The 16,206-nt window shown below is 32.7% G+C and overlaps 1 protein-coding gene across 3 annotated transcripts in view; it reads left to right on the plus strand.

Moving 5' to 3' along the window:
* Positions 1-9,165: 9,165 nt before the first annotated feature.
* The window catches only part of LOC143233878 (bestrophin homolog 15-like), a 56,541-nt gene continuing 49,500 nt past the window's right edge, over positions 9,166-16,206 (plus strand). For all 3 annotated transcript variants that reach the window (XM_076470727.1, XM_076470728.1, XM_076470729.1), the window contains exon 1: positions 9,166-10,110. In XM_076470727.1, the coding sequence (XP_076326842.1) occupies positions 9,932-10,110 (179 nt within the window). In that variant the 5' untranslated portion in view covers positions 9,166-9,931. The remainder of the gene's footprint in view (positions 10,111-16,206) is intronic.

A 16,206-nucleotide genomic window follows, 5' to 3' on the forward strand; every position in this document is an offset into this window, starting at 1 on the left:
CGAAGACATACACCATGTGTTTATAATAGAAACATAATATATAATAGTACAGCGGTAAGTCTCTGGATTTACAACGCTAAAATCAGGGGTTCTTTTCCTTTCGGTGGGTTCAGCAGATAGCCCAATGTGGCTTTGCTATAAGAAAAACACACACATATTACCAAAAGTGTCGCCACTAACATGAAAATCTGCTTCAGTACGTTGTTGTTTAGGAATAATAGATGGCAGATTGGACCGAACTTGCATTGAAATACGTTCAAAGTAAAATTTACAGAAACTAGATTATCTATTTGTCACTTAATATGGTTAATAACCTTATTAGTTGAATAAAATAAATAACTATCTGAGTTCGTTTATATATATTTACATACAACAAATTAGTACTTACAAACATAAGTTTATAAGCAAAAGCGTAATGAAAGTACACATTCGATAATTACCTATGTGTAAGTATGTAAACAAAGCTATTTCAAAGTTTAAAGGATGAAAGTAAAAGGTTTAAATTACCTGATATCATTATTTGGTAATTTTTTATAGACATGAATTATATTTCAGCGTTTAGAGTACATTTTATGCAATAAAAACGTATCATAAATTAGATCAGATATGAATAATGGTTGGAAAAAATGTTAATAATCCACTAGAAATTCAGCAGAAATTATTTCTCTCCCTGTTTGCCCCCAGTGGCACAATAGTATGTCTGTGGAATTACAACGGTAGAACCTGGTGTCGATATACATGGTGGGCAGAGCACAGATAGCATATTGTGTGGCATGGTACTTATCTTCAAACAAACTCGCTCTGTTCACAGTCATTAAACACTGGAAAACACGGTAAAAATTTAATCAGTCTATAAAAACTGTACTTTTTTATATACTTTCTTAAAATCATTATATATATATATATCTGACCATTATATATATATATATATCTGACCATTATATATATATATATCTGACCATTATATATATATATATCTGACCATTACATAATTTAATACAAACAATATTTCTGATGTTTTTTATTTTTTTCTTGCACTTGGTAATATCTTTATTACGTATATAATCCAATAAAAGAACATTTTTGATACGATATCCACAATATTTGTCGGCGGATTACTGGACTTCCGAGTTTGTTTGTTTTCTAACGTAGCCCTTTTTCTGAAAGATTGATTTTTAAGACGAGTTTTTTTATTCTGGACTTTTTTCGTTTCAGTACCAGAACTCTAACTTATTTCGAATCAAGTTCAAGCTGTGACTTTTATACAATAGACATAAACATTTGTTATTGTTTGTTATTAAGCACAAAGTTACACAAAGGGCTATTTGTGTTCTGCCCATCATAGGTATCGAAATCTGGTTTCTTGCACTAGAAGTCCGCAAACATGCCACTTTGCCACTCAATGACAGTGCATAAAAATTAGAAAGAGTAACATCTCAACTTGTTTTTATGGTTTGTTTGTTTTTTGAATTTCACACAAAGCTACACGAGGGCTATCTGGGTTAGCCGTCCCTAATTTAGCAGTGTAAGACTAGAGGAAAGACAGCTAGTCACCGGCATCTCTTGGGCCACTTTTTCACCAACGAATAGTGAGATTGACCGTCACATGGCTGAAAGGGCGAGCATGTTTGGAGTGACGGGTGTTTTCATGGTGAAAAAAAGTAAAGTCACAGGAAAAAAGCCACATTTCATTTATACACCATAAATAATTAAAGTAATAAAACAAGAAAAGATATTTTAAATTGGTTATTAACTAACAGTAGATGACTTCTACACATTGTCAACATAAATTATGTGTGATGAGATCACACATGCACTAATGTATAAAAATTGGAAAATTTTAAAAACGTACTTTTAATACAAAATAATGGTTTGTTTGAAGAATATTGAAGTTATTTTACTTGATCACCATAACTTCAATAATATTATGTTCTTTTTAATTGTGTCATTAGTTAGTAGTCATTGTAAATCTTATTTAATATAAAGTTTATCACAATAGCAAAGATAAAATGCTATGTTTTTAGGTAGGTCAAGGTAAATGTGATCTATTCATACCCCATATTTAAGCTGTCAAACTTCTGTGTTTACACTCTTGGGCAAATGGATAGACATTGTTCAAGTTGAATTCTGTTACATTCTAATTTGAAGGACGTTTTACACTGAGTATTACATTTAAGAAATCCTATTAATCGATAAACATAGTTCTTCAATTAACTTCTTAAGGCTCCCCATCTCTTAAGGCTTTTCAGGGTTAAATATTTACATAGAGTCATGAACAAAATTATTTAGGAGTTGGAAAGTAGCTCAACGCTATCCAAATGAAATTTAGAAATATTAATGTTTTTAAATTCATTATTATTCTTGTGATTATAATTTTATTTCATCCTGCTTATACGACACAGTATATTGCTTTCTTAGTTTCCTGCATTTAGAGCCTAGGAACAACAAACTAAAGAAATCCTTCTGCACCTGCGAGAATTGTTTAAGTTCATGAACTTTGCTAAACAATGTGCAGTATTTACTGTTATCGTAAGGAACGAATTTACACTATCCACTGTTAGCATAAGGAACACTGTGGAAAAACTTCCAATCAAAGTAACAAGAATAAAAATTGTCATTCCTTTGAAATTTAAGGAGAAATCGTGTTAGTTCGTTAGGAAGTGTTAAAATATATGTAGGAGTTTGTAGTTACTAAACGACAGTATTTATATAACATTTTGTAGGCACTAAGTAGGAGTTTGTATGTACTAAACTTGTGTAATAGTCAAAGCTAAGAACAACTAGTACAGTGTCAGGATACAAAACATTACAGAATGTATCAATGATGTAACCTGTTCACAAACAGGAATTTATACGTGTTTGATATATTTTTAATTGTGTTCACACCTGCTTCTTTACAACAATATTTGTAAATATCAATACAGAAATACGCAATAGCTATTTAATGTTATGCTCGCGAGTCCTTTTAAATATGTAATTAGATACTAACGAAACAACAGTGTAACTTTTTCGAACAGTTTTCGTGATTCCTTCAGTTAGGTTAGACTGTTCATATTCAATATCAACATTCTCACACCACTGCTGAATGGCCCAAATATGTCGAAGTCCAGTTGAAAAACACAGTCAGTGATTGGTAACGCTCAAGTGAACTTTTAAATCATTGAAAGGTGACTCAGACATATATCAGGTTGTTGCATATGAAATGTCGAATTTTTAAAGGGAAATGTGAAGCAAGTACATTACATTTTTTGTTGTCTAATTTACTTAATCCAAATAAGCTCTTTTAGACTCAATACACTCCTGACAACGAGTTGTAAGTTTATAAATGCCATCATTAAAGGACTGGACGTCCTTTGATGCAATGAACTCTTCGCACTTTGAATTGACCTTTAGTTTGCAAACGTTTTTTTCCTTTTCAAAAATGTTCAAAAAGTGATCATCTGTAAGGGAAAGATCTGATGAATATGGTGGATGAGTTAACGTTTCATACTGAAGTTCGTTTAGTTTTTAGACAATAATGCGTGAGGTATGAAGTCGAACATTGTCATGAAACAATGTGGGTCTACTGGGATTGACTATTGTTGGATGTTTTTGTGACAACTTTTGATGCATTATTTCTAGTTCACAACAATATTTCTCTGCAGTATTTGTTCCTCCTGGGTTTAAGAATGAATAATGGATCACACCTGCTGATGACCACCAAACAGATCATAAGCTTTTAGGGTGAAGAGCTGGTTTTCATATACGTTTGGTGCTTCTTCATAGTCAAGCCACTATTCGGGTCGTCGTCGATTGTCGTAAAGAATCCATTTTTCATCACAGGTGACTGTTTCATGAATAAATGGGCCTTTTTTTGTTGCGAGTGAGGAACAAATTTCAACTCGTCTTGTTTGATGGTTTTCTGTCAATTCCTGAGGTACCTATTTATCGAGCTTTTTCACCTTATCAATTGCTTCAACATGTTGAGAAACTGTTGAATAATGAACATGAAATTTGTCGGCAAGTTCTCTCACGGTATGGCAGATACTTGATACAACTAAGGCCTTCAATTCTTCCTCATTAAAGGCTTTCTGAAGACAGCCCCAAGGCTCATTTTCAAGATTTGTTTTACCAGAGCAAAATCTCCTGAGCCAACGCTGTGTTATGAGCTCATTAGCTATGTCATCACCAAACGCACGATTTATATTACGAGCTGCTGTCGTAGCATTGTGATCAGGCTTGAGCTCGTTTGAAAAATGACACGAACATCAATTCTATCCATGATGACAAAAATCAATATAAATATGAGTTAGTTTCTGAAATAATAAAAATAAATATATTATTCTGACAAATTTACGATAATGTTTCTCTTTCAGGACCTAAAAATCAGTTTCAAATTCACACCTGAAAATCTCACATTTCATATGTAACAGCCTCATACAATATCCATCTCTGGGACGAAAGTCTCTCTGAAAGGAAGTGATTGTTCATATTCAAGTGAAACATTTAAAACCAAACGGCTGCAATTTTACGAAAGAGTATTCCATCACTTATCACAATATAAATATTTACTGTAAATACTTTGAACAGTACCGAGCATTTTCAAAAGAAATACCCTTTTTTTTTACTTCGTATTTTTGTCCAGCGTAATACAATTTTATGATCTACAGGTCCATATTTTCCAACCAACAAAACACCAAGTTTCTCCTTGAAGATTTTCTACGTCGTCACAATCATATTACAGCAGCTCACAAGAAAGACAGTTAGTTCACCAATAAAAAAAAACAATTACTATTGCTCTAAGCAACCAATAATATATATCGAGGCCTGAAATAGAGACGTGTGTTATCCTTGTTTCGAGCGTATAGAGCTTTGAATAATAGTACGAGCAGAAGAAGGCTGATAAACAAACTACATGAAGAAAAAGTGCTTGGAAAATACAGCTATGATGTTACACGTGCTTGTAAAATATAATCACGAAGAAGTTCATGACTTATCACCAAAAACTGATGTGATAAACATTTGGAGATTTTATGGCAAGTGTTCAGGTGAAAAAAAATGTGTTTAGAAAATTGTTACCAACCTTTGCTCTAAATCTAATGACTAAGACAATAAAAACAGAAAAACTGGTAAAAATTCAAACATATAAAAGTAGTATTTCATATGTGTTGTTTATAATTCAAAATGTGAGTAATAAATATTCGATAATAGACAAAAATCCATTATTGTGCCACTCTAAAACTTATTTTACACTCCACGCACAGACCAAAATGTATTCACAAGAATTTTGAGCTGAAGTTTCATCTTATTGTAATCATACATTTGGTTTTACCTGAACCGTCGCAAAACAAAAAGTAAAATTGTAAAATTAAATGAACATTCAAGTATTATAACAGAACAAATACCAATTGTTGTGTAAGTTTGTTATATTTGGAAATTTACGTCATAAAATAATTTTTTTTTGTTATTCCATATTTCTTCTATGTAGTTAAATAGTTAAAAACTAAATAAATTTTTGACAAACTAAATACGAATCTGAGTGAAAGATTTATTTTAAAATTTTATTATTATTTAATTTAACGTTGGAATAGTTTCTAAAACGTGAAATATATTTAATGTTAGAAAGAGCTCAAAATGTTAAAAAATGATTTTTGTTGAGAAATAAATATACAGAGCAAAGTTATTCTTCTGATTCACCACATTTCCTCGGGTTAACCAGTATACAAAATATCTGAGATTGTGATAGGAATAAAAACTTGTCAAATTTAAATACAGTAAGTCAGAAAACGTAAGCACGTTTTAAGTTATAAAAATAACTATTGCTTGGTTTTTATCTGTCAACAAAGAAAAGGCTGATAACGTTATATTAAAACAATCTGGGATATGTATATCATTAAGCCTATGACAGTCACAACCGATATAATCTCGCGGTGAAACGACATGTGTCAGAGGTACATTTTGATATTGTTTATGTGATGCCAGTAAATACTGATGACTTTTAGGAAGGGCATATAACAACCCTGGCCAACGTAAATTATTAATACATTCAGGTCATAATAACCCTTCGGGCTATTTCGAAAAGTCCCTAAAAAAGGATTTCGCTCCACCCTTAATCAAACATGTGTTTCTTGATTTTCATTAGTTTTTTGGTTTTTCAACAACTACTTTCAAAATATTGACCAAACTTTTAGAGATCTGCTATTGAAACCACTTACTCTTGTTTTTGTACCAGTCAAATAAATTTTATTAAATTATTAGTAATATATCAATGTATTGTTCAAATACTTTGAAGCTTGGAAGATACATTATAAACTGATTACCACACTCTAATTAACTAATAGAAACACTGTTGAATGATAAGAAAAAGTCTACTGAATCTGTGGATGTGATATCACCTAACATCACATGGAATTTTGATGTCATGGTAGTGTTACAAACCACTAAGGTAGACTCTTCTGTCATAACTTATAGTTAACTTGTTTAATTGGTGCTTGATGTAATTCTTCAGGAAACAGAAGTATCTCGAAGACTTGACTGGATTGTTGATAATGTTCAGATATATCAAACAAGAATGTCAAACGTACATATCATGCAATAACAACACGATAATTGAAAAGTAAATTTAAATACTCTGACCAGAAACTTGATCATCAGTTTAAAAAGTTTATAGTTATAACCAGAGTTGACCAATTTTTAACGAGAACATGGTAAAAGCCAGCTTATACAAGAAAACTACGTAAAATGCTGCATTATGTAACCTCTGGAGAAGAATGTAAGCTCCTTCAAGCTACTGGTGGCTGAAAGACAAGCTAGTGTCATATGATAATTCAGACATTGAATGACTTATCATTGGTTGAGCATTGGCTGCAAACACAAGTTGTACTTTCGAACAGACGTGTTTAGTTTATTGGACTTCTAAGCCGTTTAATCCAAATAATTTTAAATAGTAGTCCAACATGTCCTTTAACTGATCCTGTGTTTTCACTCTAAGAGGACTGACATTTATCTAAAGGTATATCTAAAAAACTATAGATACTTTTATAGATATCATTTAAATTGTTCAAAAACTGTTAAAAAGCTTATTCTTTCGCATTTAGATGCTAATAAATTATCATAAGAAACCATTCTAGTGTTTTTATGGCTTAATTATTGTGTAGTCATTAATTCAGAAGAAACCTGGTAAGTTTCAAAGTTTCTGAACAATAATTTGACATATTAATAATAATTTAATTGAAGTAAATTTTTTTTGTCAGTAAGAAAAAAAAAGATTAATTGGTTTCATGGAAACGGACAAAAGTACAGTTTAATGATTTGAAATTAGTTTTTGTGGATCCAAAAAACAATAACAAAAAGAAGAACTACTAAGAAACATATATTTGACAAGTGGTGGAGCCAAACTCAAATTTTAAGAATCAGCTCTAGACCTATAAAGATGCTCTAAAATCAGAGGTTAAGAATTTCCAAGATGGGGATATTCCTTGTATTTCATGAAACTGTGAAAAAAAGAATATGGAATCATTTGAGTAAGTAACTTGCGGGGTCTTTTAACAAGTGAGCATCCACGTATGCAGATATCAGTGGCAAAAGACGCCCATATTCTCCAAGAAACAGTACACAACACAATCAAGAAAGATCTATTTCTGGAAATTCGACAGAAGTCACATGTACACAAATTGCTTGTAAAACATGCTCTTCAATCGTCACATATTTCAAGCAGTTGAAGAATGAAATGCTATTACATATGAAAAGGTACTGGAACTTCATACGATTATACTGTTAAAACGAATGCTGAGAAACAGTCATCTTCGTAAGCTAAATGAATAATGAAAGGCACCAAGACGGGAATAATGTGCTTTGAATACGTTAGTCTTATGACAGAGAATTTTGCTATGATACCATGCTGTAAGGTTATTGGCAAAATGCACAGTAGTTGGAGCATGACTAGATGCGGGGACGGACTAGAGTGATGTGATGAAAGTATCATTTTAAAGAAGAACACACAGCTGGTAAACAGCTTTATTTTAGATTACGAAATGGTTTCCTGAAAAGAAAAGATACATTTCTCCATTACAGAGTTATGACAAAAGAGCAAGAAATTCAAAGATAAACTGTGTTGTCACATCACGAAAGATGGTGACCATTTCTTTGTTCTTATCAAACTTTTCAGTGGGTAGAAAGGCGCAAATCAATTCATTGAGCTCTTAAAACACTTAATTTATCAGAAATTATTTTGAATATGTGAAAATGCATTTTAAGTTCTCTTTAAATAACCTTATCGACGAATATCTGTTAAAACTTTTAGTGTTTCTTTTCATGTTTATAACAACAACAAAAAAGTGATGTGTTGTACACACTGACCTGAGAAAATAAAGAATACAAATGTCGTGACAAGGTTGTTTATGTGGTATCAGTTGATTTATAAATCAATAAGATATTTTACAAACAAGAACATATTTTATGACGTTACGTTAGGGAAGAAAAGAAGTTATAACTTTATTATACAATTTAATGTATTTTGTATATACTTGTAACTCCTTTCTGTATCTTTATAGATAATTATGGTAACTGAATTTAGTGTATTTGAATTAGCCTGATAGCAATAACATTATATTTGATGTATATGAATTGACCAGAGAATTATGGACAATGTATCTATGGTATCAAGGTTAGCAACAAAGTTAATCAAATCAGATACCATAACGAGGTTATTGAACTTACTTTGTGAGCCAGTATGATACTAGTGTTACTTTCATAAGTGTATGTTATGTTAATAGATAACCAAAGAAACTTAGAGAGTGATTACTGAGGAACTCAAAAACTGTTGTATTAACTCAGGTTTCATTACAGCATGAAGTTCATTGCATTTAAATAACATGATACTGTTACTCTTAGCATCAGGTTGTAAGATAGCCAGTGTCAAAGGTTATATATATTACGTTACGTTTGAAATCACATTTATTTCTATGTAATATTATATATTAAAATACAATACTTCTTTGAATACCATAGCTCATACTTATAAGCCTGAGATATCTATCAACAAAGTATACTGCAACACTCCAGTTCTTCTTAACCAGTGTTTTGTGCCAAACATAATTTTAGCTCAAAGCAACCTTCTGTCTTTTCTTTTTTTTTTCAGTTTAGAAAGTTAAACAAAAACGGTAGTGTCTTTGCGTGCACGGGGTTAGCAGCACAGTGGTACCTGCACTTCACAACTAACACCAAGAAAAGTAAATAATCGTTGTTACAATCAGTTTTCAAATGATATATGTGTTTTGAAATTATCCTCAGGCGCATGACTTGGAACTACTTTTTACATACCTACATTTTAAGTGATAAATCGACTAGTTTCAGTTGGTATAATGCGTGATTCTACTCTAGTCTCAGTGAAATGTTAGATTGAGTATCTTTTTCTTGAGGATAGCAACTGAGTTTCCTACAAGAATTTCGTGTCTTTCTCTTTATCGGAATTCCAAAATTCGTAGATAAAAACATTCCATCTTTCATTTTCTATTCATAAAATTACAATTTACATTTCAACTTTTCGTCGCACTTTTTCTTGGATTTTAAACGACAATAAGTAAGCAGACAGCTGTTAACGCACGTCGTTTACAGAAACATGTTAAAGCCTAATAGATGAACCTAATGAAAAACTGTAAACGAGAGAAAGATCGTATATACTTTTTGTGTAAGGAACAAAAGCAAGCCCCTAAGATAAGTTTAGTTCACGTTCCTCTACTAACGTATCTTAACTCTTGTTGCAGTGGGAGGACACTGATTAGTAAAGAAACGATAAGAAAGCAGCAAATAAACACTGGAGTTCGCTAAAGTGAGCTGGAATCATTGCATTAACCTAGTAGAGTTAAACATTAGCAATAAGGAGTGTCTTCTCGACGACACAGGTTGGTAATAAGATTTGATTGACTGCAAAAACCCTGACCAACCAGACAAAATGACAGTGAGTTATCAATACGACGTTGCTTCTTCTACATCAGGAGGGTTGGTGAAGTTGTTATTACGATGGAGAGGTAGTGTATGGAAGATGATTTACAGAGAGTTAATAGTTTTTTCTGCTAGTTATTTGATTTTGACAGTCCTATATCGTTTTGTGTTAGACGAGCACAATAAAAGGTAAGACTTCTTTTATCCTTCTATATTTTAAATGTAAGAAGATATTTTGATGAACAAACTTTAAAATGTTTTCCGAATATAATGTGGTATATAAATGTCATAACAAAACAAATATTATGACGCATAAAATTAAAGAGTCACCATTAATTGTTTTTATTACCAACTAAAGTGTATGCCTAAATAAAATGGTCTGGCTATATCACTACAAAATTTAAACAGCTTAACTGTAATTTTATCAAAATGAAACTTTGAACGAGGAAAGACCTTTTTGTATATTATTCTAATTTTACAGTTTATTTCAAAGTTATTAATGGTGATTGTAATTATGGCAAATAGCTTATACGATCACTTATACCTAACCATTAATTAGTTAATTTTTATACTAAATATCAGTTATTATCATTTCTAGTTTATAAATTATTAATTTTCATTATCACCTAAATAATTAATGTGATATTAACATACATAATTGCTTAATTACATATAACACGCAAATCTCAAAATATTATCACAAATCGTAATTTTAAATATCTTTATTTGAGTATATATTTTTAATATTTTCAATTAAATTATTTCTATTTTAAGATCATCTTCATTGCATATCTCATTGTGACTACCAGGACACTTGAATCAATATATTTATTAACATCCTTCTCTGGCATTTCTAGAGATCAGTTATAAAATTAGTGATTCATTTATCCTCTAGTAGTATATATATGAATATGAAACAATATTTCCACAATTAAAGAAACACGTTTGGGTTTAATACTTGACTTTTGTTTTCTTGTTCTTGTTGCTAAATGTACATCTACATAATGAACAATCTGTGATTTGTTCACCATCAGTATCGAAATCTGAATTTTAGCTTTATAAGTCCCCAAACTTGCCGCTAAGTCACCGAAAAGGGGGTAGTGGCCCAGCGAAATGCCTATGGACTTACAACACTAGAAAATGGCTTTCGATACTCCTGGGGGGCAGAGCAAAGATGGCCCATTTGCGAAGCTTTGTGCATAACTTCAAACAAACAAACAACTGAAAGGGGATTTAAACCGGAGTTCATTATATAACTTTATAAATAAATAATAAGAAAATTATATATCTTAATTATAGATTCACACCTAAAAATATGTATTTTTATTCTAATTTATTTTAACTCAAATAATTTATACTGGTGATAGACAGGTTATTATTTTGGTTTGGTTTGGTTTTGAATTTCGCGCAAAGCTACACAAGAACCATCTACGCTAGTTATCCCTAATTTAGCAGTGTAAGATTAGAAGGAAGGCAGCTAGTTACCATTATCCATTGCCATCTCTTGGGCTACTCTTTTATGAACGAATAATGGATTGACCGTCACATTATAACGCCCCCATGGCAAGCATGTTTAGTGTGATGCGGACTCGAACCCGCAACCCTGGGGTGACGAGTCGAGCGCCCATGTCTGATCCTTTATATTTGGGAAACGTAGGAGAAGTAAACGAAAATATTAATTATTATAAATACAGTTTTTTCTTGAAAAAATATAGCGTTAATATAAAATGCAAAAGTATCATCTGTGTGTCTGTTTGTCTGATCTTTCTGTCTATTAGTCCGATCTGTGACAGTTTGATCACATTTAAGTCTTTAAATCTCAACTAAATTTGGCATGTGCCTTTAAGGCCTTGTAAGGGAGTGACGTAGGTGTAGGAGAGGTCACCATTCTGGTAGAGCTTTCGTACTAGTTTTATGGAAACACCTACACCTTTCCCGTGTGTTGAAAGTATAAGCTAGCCAGTTCGTAAATGAAATAATATTCTTTACACGTTTAGAGTTGTATATCTGAGATCTCGGGTTTCTCTTTACTACAAAAACAAATAATTGCTCTTCGAACTCTTTGGCCATGGATGCGTTATAAGAGTGATGGGCAAATCTCATTATTCGATAAGAGAAGACCATGAGTTAGTGATTGGTGGTGCTGGACAACTACTATACTCTAGTCTACTTCTTAAAAGTTAGGAACGATTAACGCAGATAGTTCTGGAGCAGCTCTGCGCGAAATGTACCAAACAGATCAAAATTTTAATGTTGATACGCTTTGTCAAGATAGTCACGCGCGAAGGATCGGTACGCTCTTAACAATTGTTGTTTTCCTGATATTAAAAAGGTGTAAACAACTCATATGAACAGAAATTCCTGATGCGTACAATAGCAGATGATCTGAAGAAATTTCACGTTGCCAACGCATCGCTCACACAACAGACAGTATCAATATAAATATTCTAATTTCTCTTTTTGTATAAAGGTCTGTTAAAAAATAGATAATAATGTTAAAACTTTCGAATATTAGCTTAAAATTTTATTCTTTACTGCTTTAAAAATATTTTATACAAATATATTTTAAGCTGTTGTTTTATTTCTTTATTATTATAATGGTTCCTCCCCTTTGCGAACCACTCACACCGCTAGAAACTGGGTTTCGATACTCGTGGTGAGCATAGCCCATTGTGAAGCTTTGTGCTTAGTTCCAAACAAACAAAATTATCATAATAAAAATTTAATAAACAGAAGGCGACATCTACAAACCTCTAGTATTACACATTTATTGCCCTTTCAGCTGATGGGGCGTTATAATGTGTCGGTGAATACCACTATTCATTGGTAAAAAGAGTAGCCCAAGAGTTGGCGGTAGGTGGTGATGACTAGCTGCCTTTTCTCTAGTCTTACACTGCTAAATTAGGGATGGCTAGCGCACACAGCACTCTTGTAGCTTTGCGAGAAATTCATAACAAACTAAACCAAACACAATTGTATTCCTGTTTATAACTAGTTAACAGGTAGAGAAAAAAAGTAAGCTCTTTTCTTTGTAAATATTAACTCCTCAAAAAATCTAAAAACGGATCTCCGTCTTGTCAGATACTTCAGAAAATACCAATGTATTTTCGGTCTAAGCACTATCATAAAAAAGCCAGCCGGTGACAGTGAGTCGAGTCTAGCATTCCTTTTCATCCGAGGTAGTTTTATTATGCTCACTGATGGATAGAAACTGATTTGAGAAATGCTATAAATGAGAAAAAAAGTAGTGTGTTTTTTTTACAAATTATAATGACTCCTGCAATAATATTTAAAGCAAAATAAAATGTAGTAATATAACTGTAATTGTAATGGAAGACTCTCGAAAGAAATGCATATGGTATTTAAATTCACAATAACAGTAGGTTAGTAGTTTTGTTTTAAAACACGGTTTATTCATTTTTGCTTACCATTCGTTATCATTTAAATGGGACTAAGACATGCAGTACACATAAAAAAAATGTTTCTTTGCTGCCCTAAACCCAGTTTTATTTATAAGATAAGACCTACTGAGGGTTAAACACACTTCATAACAACGATGTTCCAGACCTCGTGCTATTCTTGAAACATTTTTCAGGCTCATTTGTACTTAGTCTATTGGCCATGATTACAGTAATGTCAAAAGCTACAATTCCTGTTGTTTCTGTGAAAGACAGACGGTAATGTTAACTCTTGGGAAGATTTCCCCACACTTATTTCCTTTAGAATTGTAATTATATTAGTCCCAATCGTCTTCGTAACGTTTTCTTTATTATAAATAGTGTTATACCAACTGCTTCAAATTGTACATAAGTGCTAAAATGTCACTCGTAGTGATACATTTTGCATCTTTGGTAACTTCCATTGCATCAACGTATGCAAGTTGTTCTTAATAGTATAAATTAATCTATTGTATACGACATTAAGAAGTCAAATCCACCTAAAGTGTCTCATAAGTAAAGTAAGCCGCTTTAATTTATTTTCATTGACGTTTAACCAAAAAATAATTGTTCTTTCTTATTAATATCTAAATACGTTACAAATGACAATATTCATTGGTGAAAGTAAATCAGGTATCGACAGGTTATTGGGTTGTAAATCAAAATCTACTCTTGTAGGTAAAATGTTTTATTTTATTAAAGCAACGTATAACTTGAAACTATCCTGAAAAGCCCTATAGTGTGCTGAAGTATCTTCAGCAGCCAGAGTATTCAACTAAATGGGTAGCTTGATTTGATCAGAAGTTAATACCACCTATTGACTTGTAAGTGCCTGAACCAATACAATGGTTGAGGGACACCAAGAATTAAAGTTCTTAGCTGGTCTATGACATTTGAATAGCGAGCAAGTTCTCGTGGCGATGATCCATAGCCTTGGGAAATAAATAAAATATAAAGCAACTAAACATGAGTATAAAACTAGGTGTATTTGCGTAGGATTCTGAAGACAGACATGGCCAGATGGTTAGAGCACTCTACTCGTTATCTGAGGGTCGGGAATTCGAATCCCTGTAACACCAAATAGGCTTGCCCTTTCAGCTGTGGGGGCGTTATAATGTGACGATCAATCCCACTATTCTTGATGAAAGAGTAGCCCAAGAGTTGGCGGTAGGTGGTGATGACTAGCTGCATTCTGTCTAATCTTTCACTGCTAAATTAGGGACGGTTAGCATAGATAGCTTTCGTGTAACATTGACCGAAATTAAAAAATAAAGAAAGAAAGAAACATCAAAGCAGGATCCCAGAATGTGTTCTTTTCCAAAAGTAAATATAATTAAAACTATGAGTAGCACGTATTTTTATTTCTTGTTTATGAAGTTCATATGTCATGCTCTGTTGTAACCTACTGAGTATGTAGCCCTTCTCGTGATTCATGGCATGCACACGTGTTACTGACGTTAAAACTATACAAGTTGCAACATTAAGTGTCTCTTGTATAATGTAACTTTAGTGTCTACTGAGTGACCGACAACACACTACTATATTGTTGTGCGAGTGGTTAAAAAAGGTAATCCCTCCAGGTGTCCTTCGGCCCCCTTCTTTCGGGAAAATAAGTAGACACAAATGCGTTGACATTTCATCAGAATTAACTCAGTATCATGAAGATGCTGGATGCTGGGTTAGTTTTGAGAAAACATCGATGCTTATCCATCTATTTCTTTCTATATGCCATATTGCATTACTTAGCCCCATGTCTATACAATATCAATGGATGTAGTTTTGAGGAATGTTTATTCCTGATCAGTTTAGTTCCCAGTTAATTCATGTGACTGGTGGATGCTGTAGATATGATATCCACCCAATAAATAGTTTAACGTATGTTGTACGAATTATAGGCCAGAACAAAAGTGCCAGTTATTCAATTCTTTCAATAGTTTTACTCAAATAGGGAAAGGTAATTCATAAACAGTTAGGACAAGCATTATTGTTATCCAGAATGAAAAGAGATCCAATGTCATCAGCAAAAGATTTGACAATGTTTGCCAAGAAATTGTTCTTATAATCCTCATTCATGATGGCACATTGATCACTACCTCCTTAGGGCAGATTACTTCTAATACCAAACATGTCGAGGTAACTTATGTGAAAACAGTACAGCAGCATTCCAGTTTTTGTCTTAGCACCTGTGACTGTGATGATCATGGTTGTACACTCTGTAGAGTGTAGAGAGTAGGCCATTATTCAAGGTTGATTAATTGATTATTTGGGATTAAGCACAAAACTACACTGGTATCAAAATCCTGTTTGAAAAGGTGTGAGTCTGCAGAAATACCACTGGAGAGGGGGAATTATTCAAGAAGTATGGTCTGAAACTGGTTCATGGCAAATTATCTTGATAATTAGGTTTGAGGATATGACATTCAAGGCTACCCCCCCAAAAAATATTCAGTCAGGTTGAAATCAAATTGCAAAGTGGTTAGGGAAAAGAATGAAAGCATCTAATAAGACAGTATTATATGCCTTTATTTATTCGTTGTTTATAGCTTGGACTCTTATGCACCATTCAAAGATTGCTTTCCTGTCAGCATCTTAATTACGTAGTTCTAAGAATAGTTGACTCCATGTTTCACTTGTAGATTGTTAAATCCTGAGCACTGTTAAAGAATGTGGTCAATTGGGAAAGAATCTAACACATGCTACGCTATACAGCTTGTTCGATGCCTGTTCAATTGCCTTTAACTCTCAGTCTGTTAAAAGCAATTGAGAATCACAGGTTCAGTTTCTGGAAGACCTGTTAAACTTTAAATTGCCACTATTCGTACATAGGTAACAGTTATCAAACGGTACA

The sequence above is a fragment of the Tachypleus tridentatus genome, chromosome 12 (assembly GCF_004210375.1).
Source record: "Tachypleus tridentatus isolate NWPU-2018 chromosome 12, ASM421037v1, whole genome shotgun sequence".
NCBI classification, from domain to species: Eukaryota; Metazoa; Arthropoda; class Merostomata; order Xiphosura; family Limulidae; genus Tachypleus; species Tachypleus tridentatus.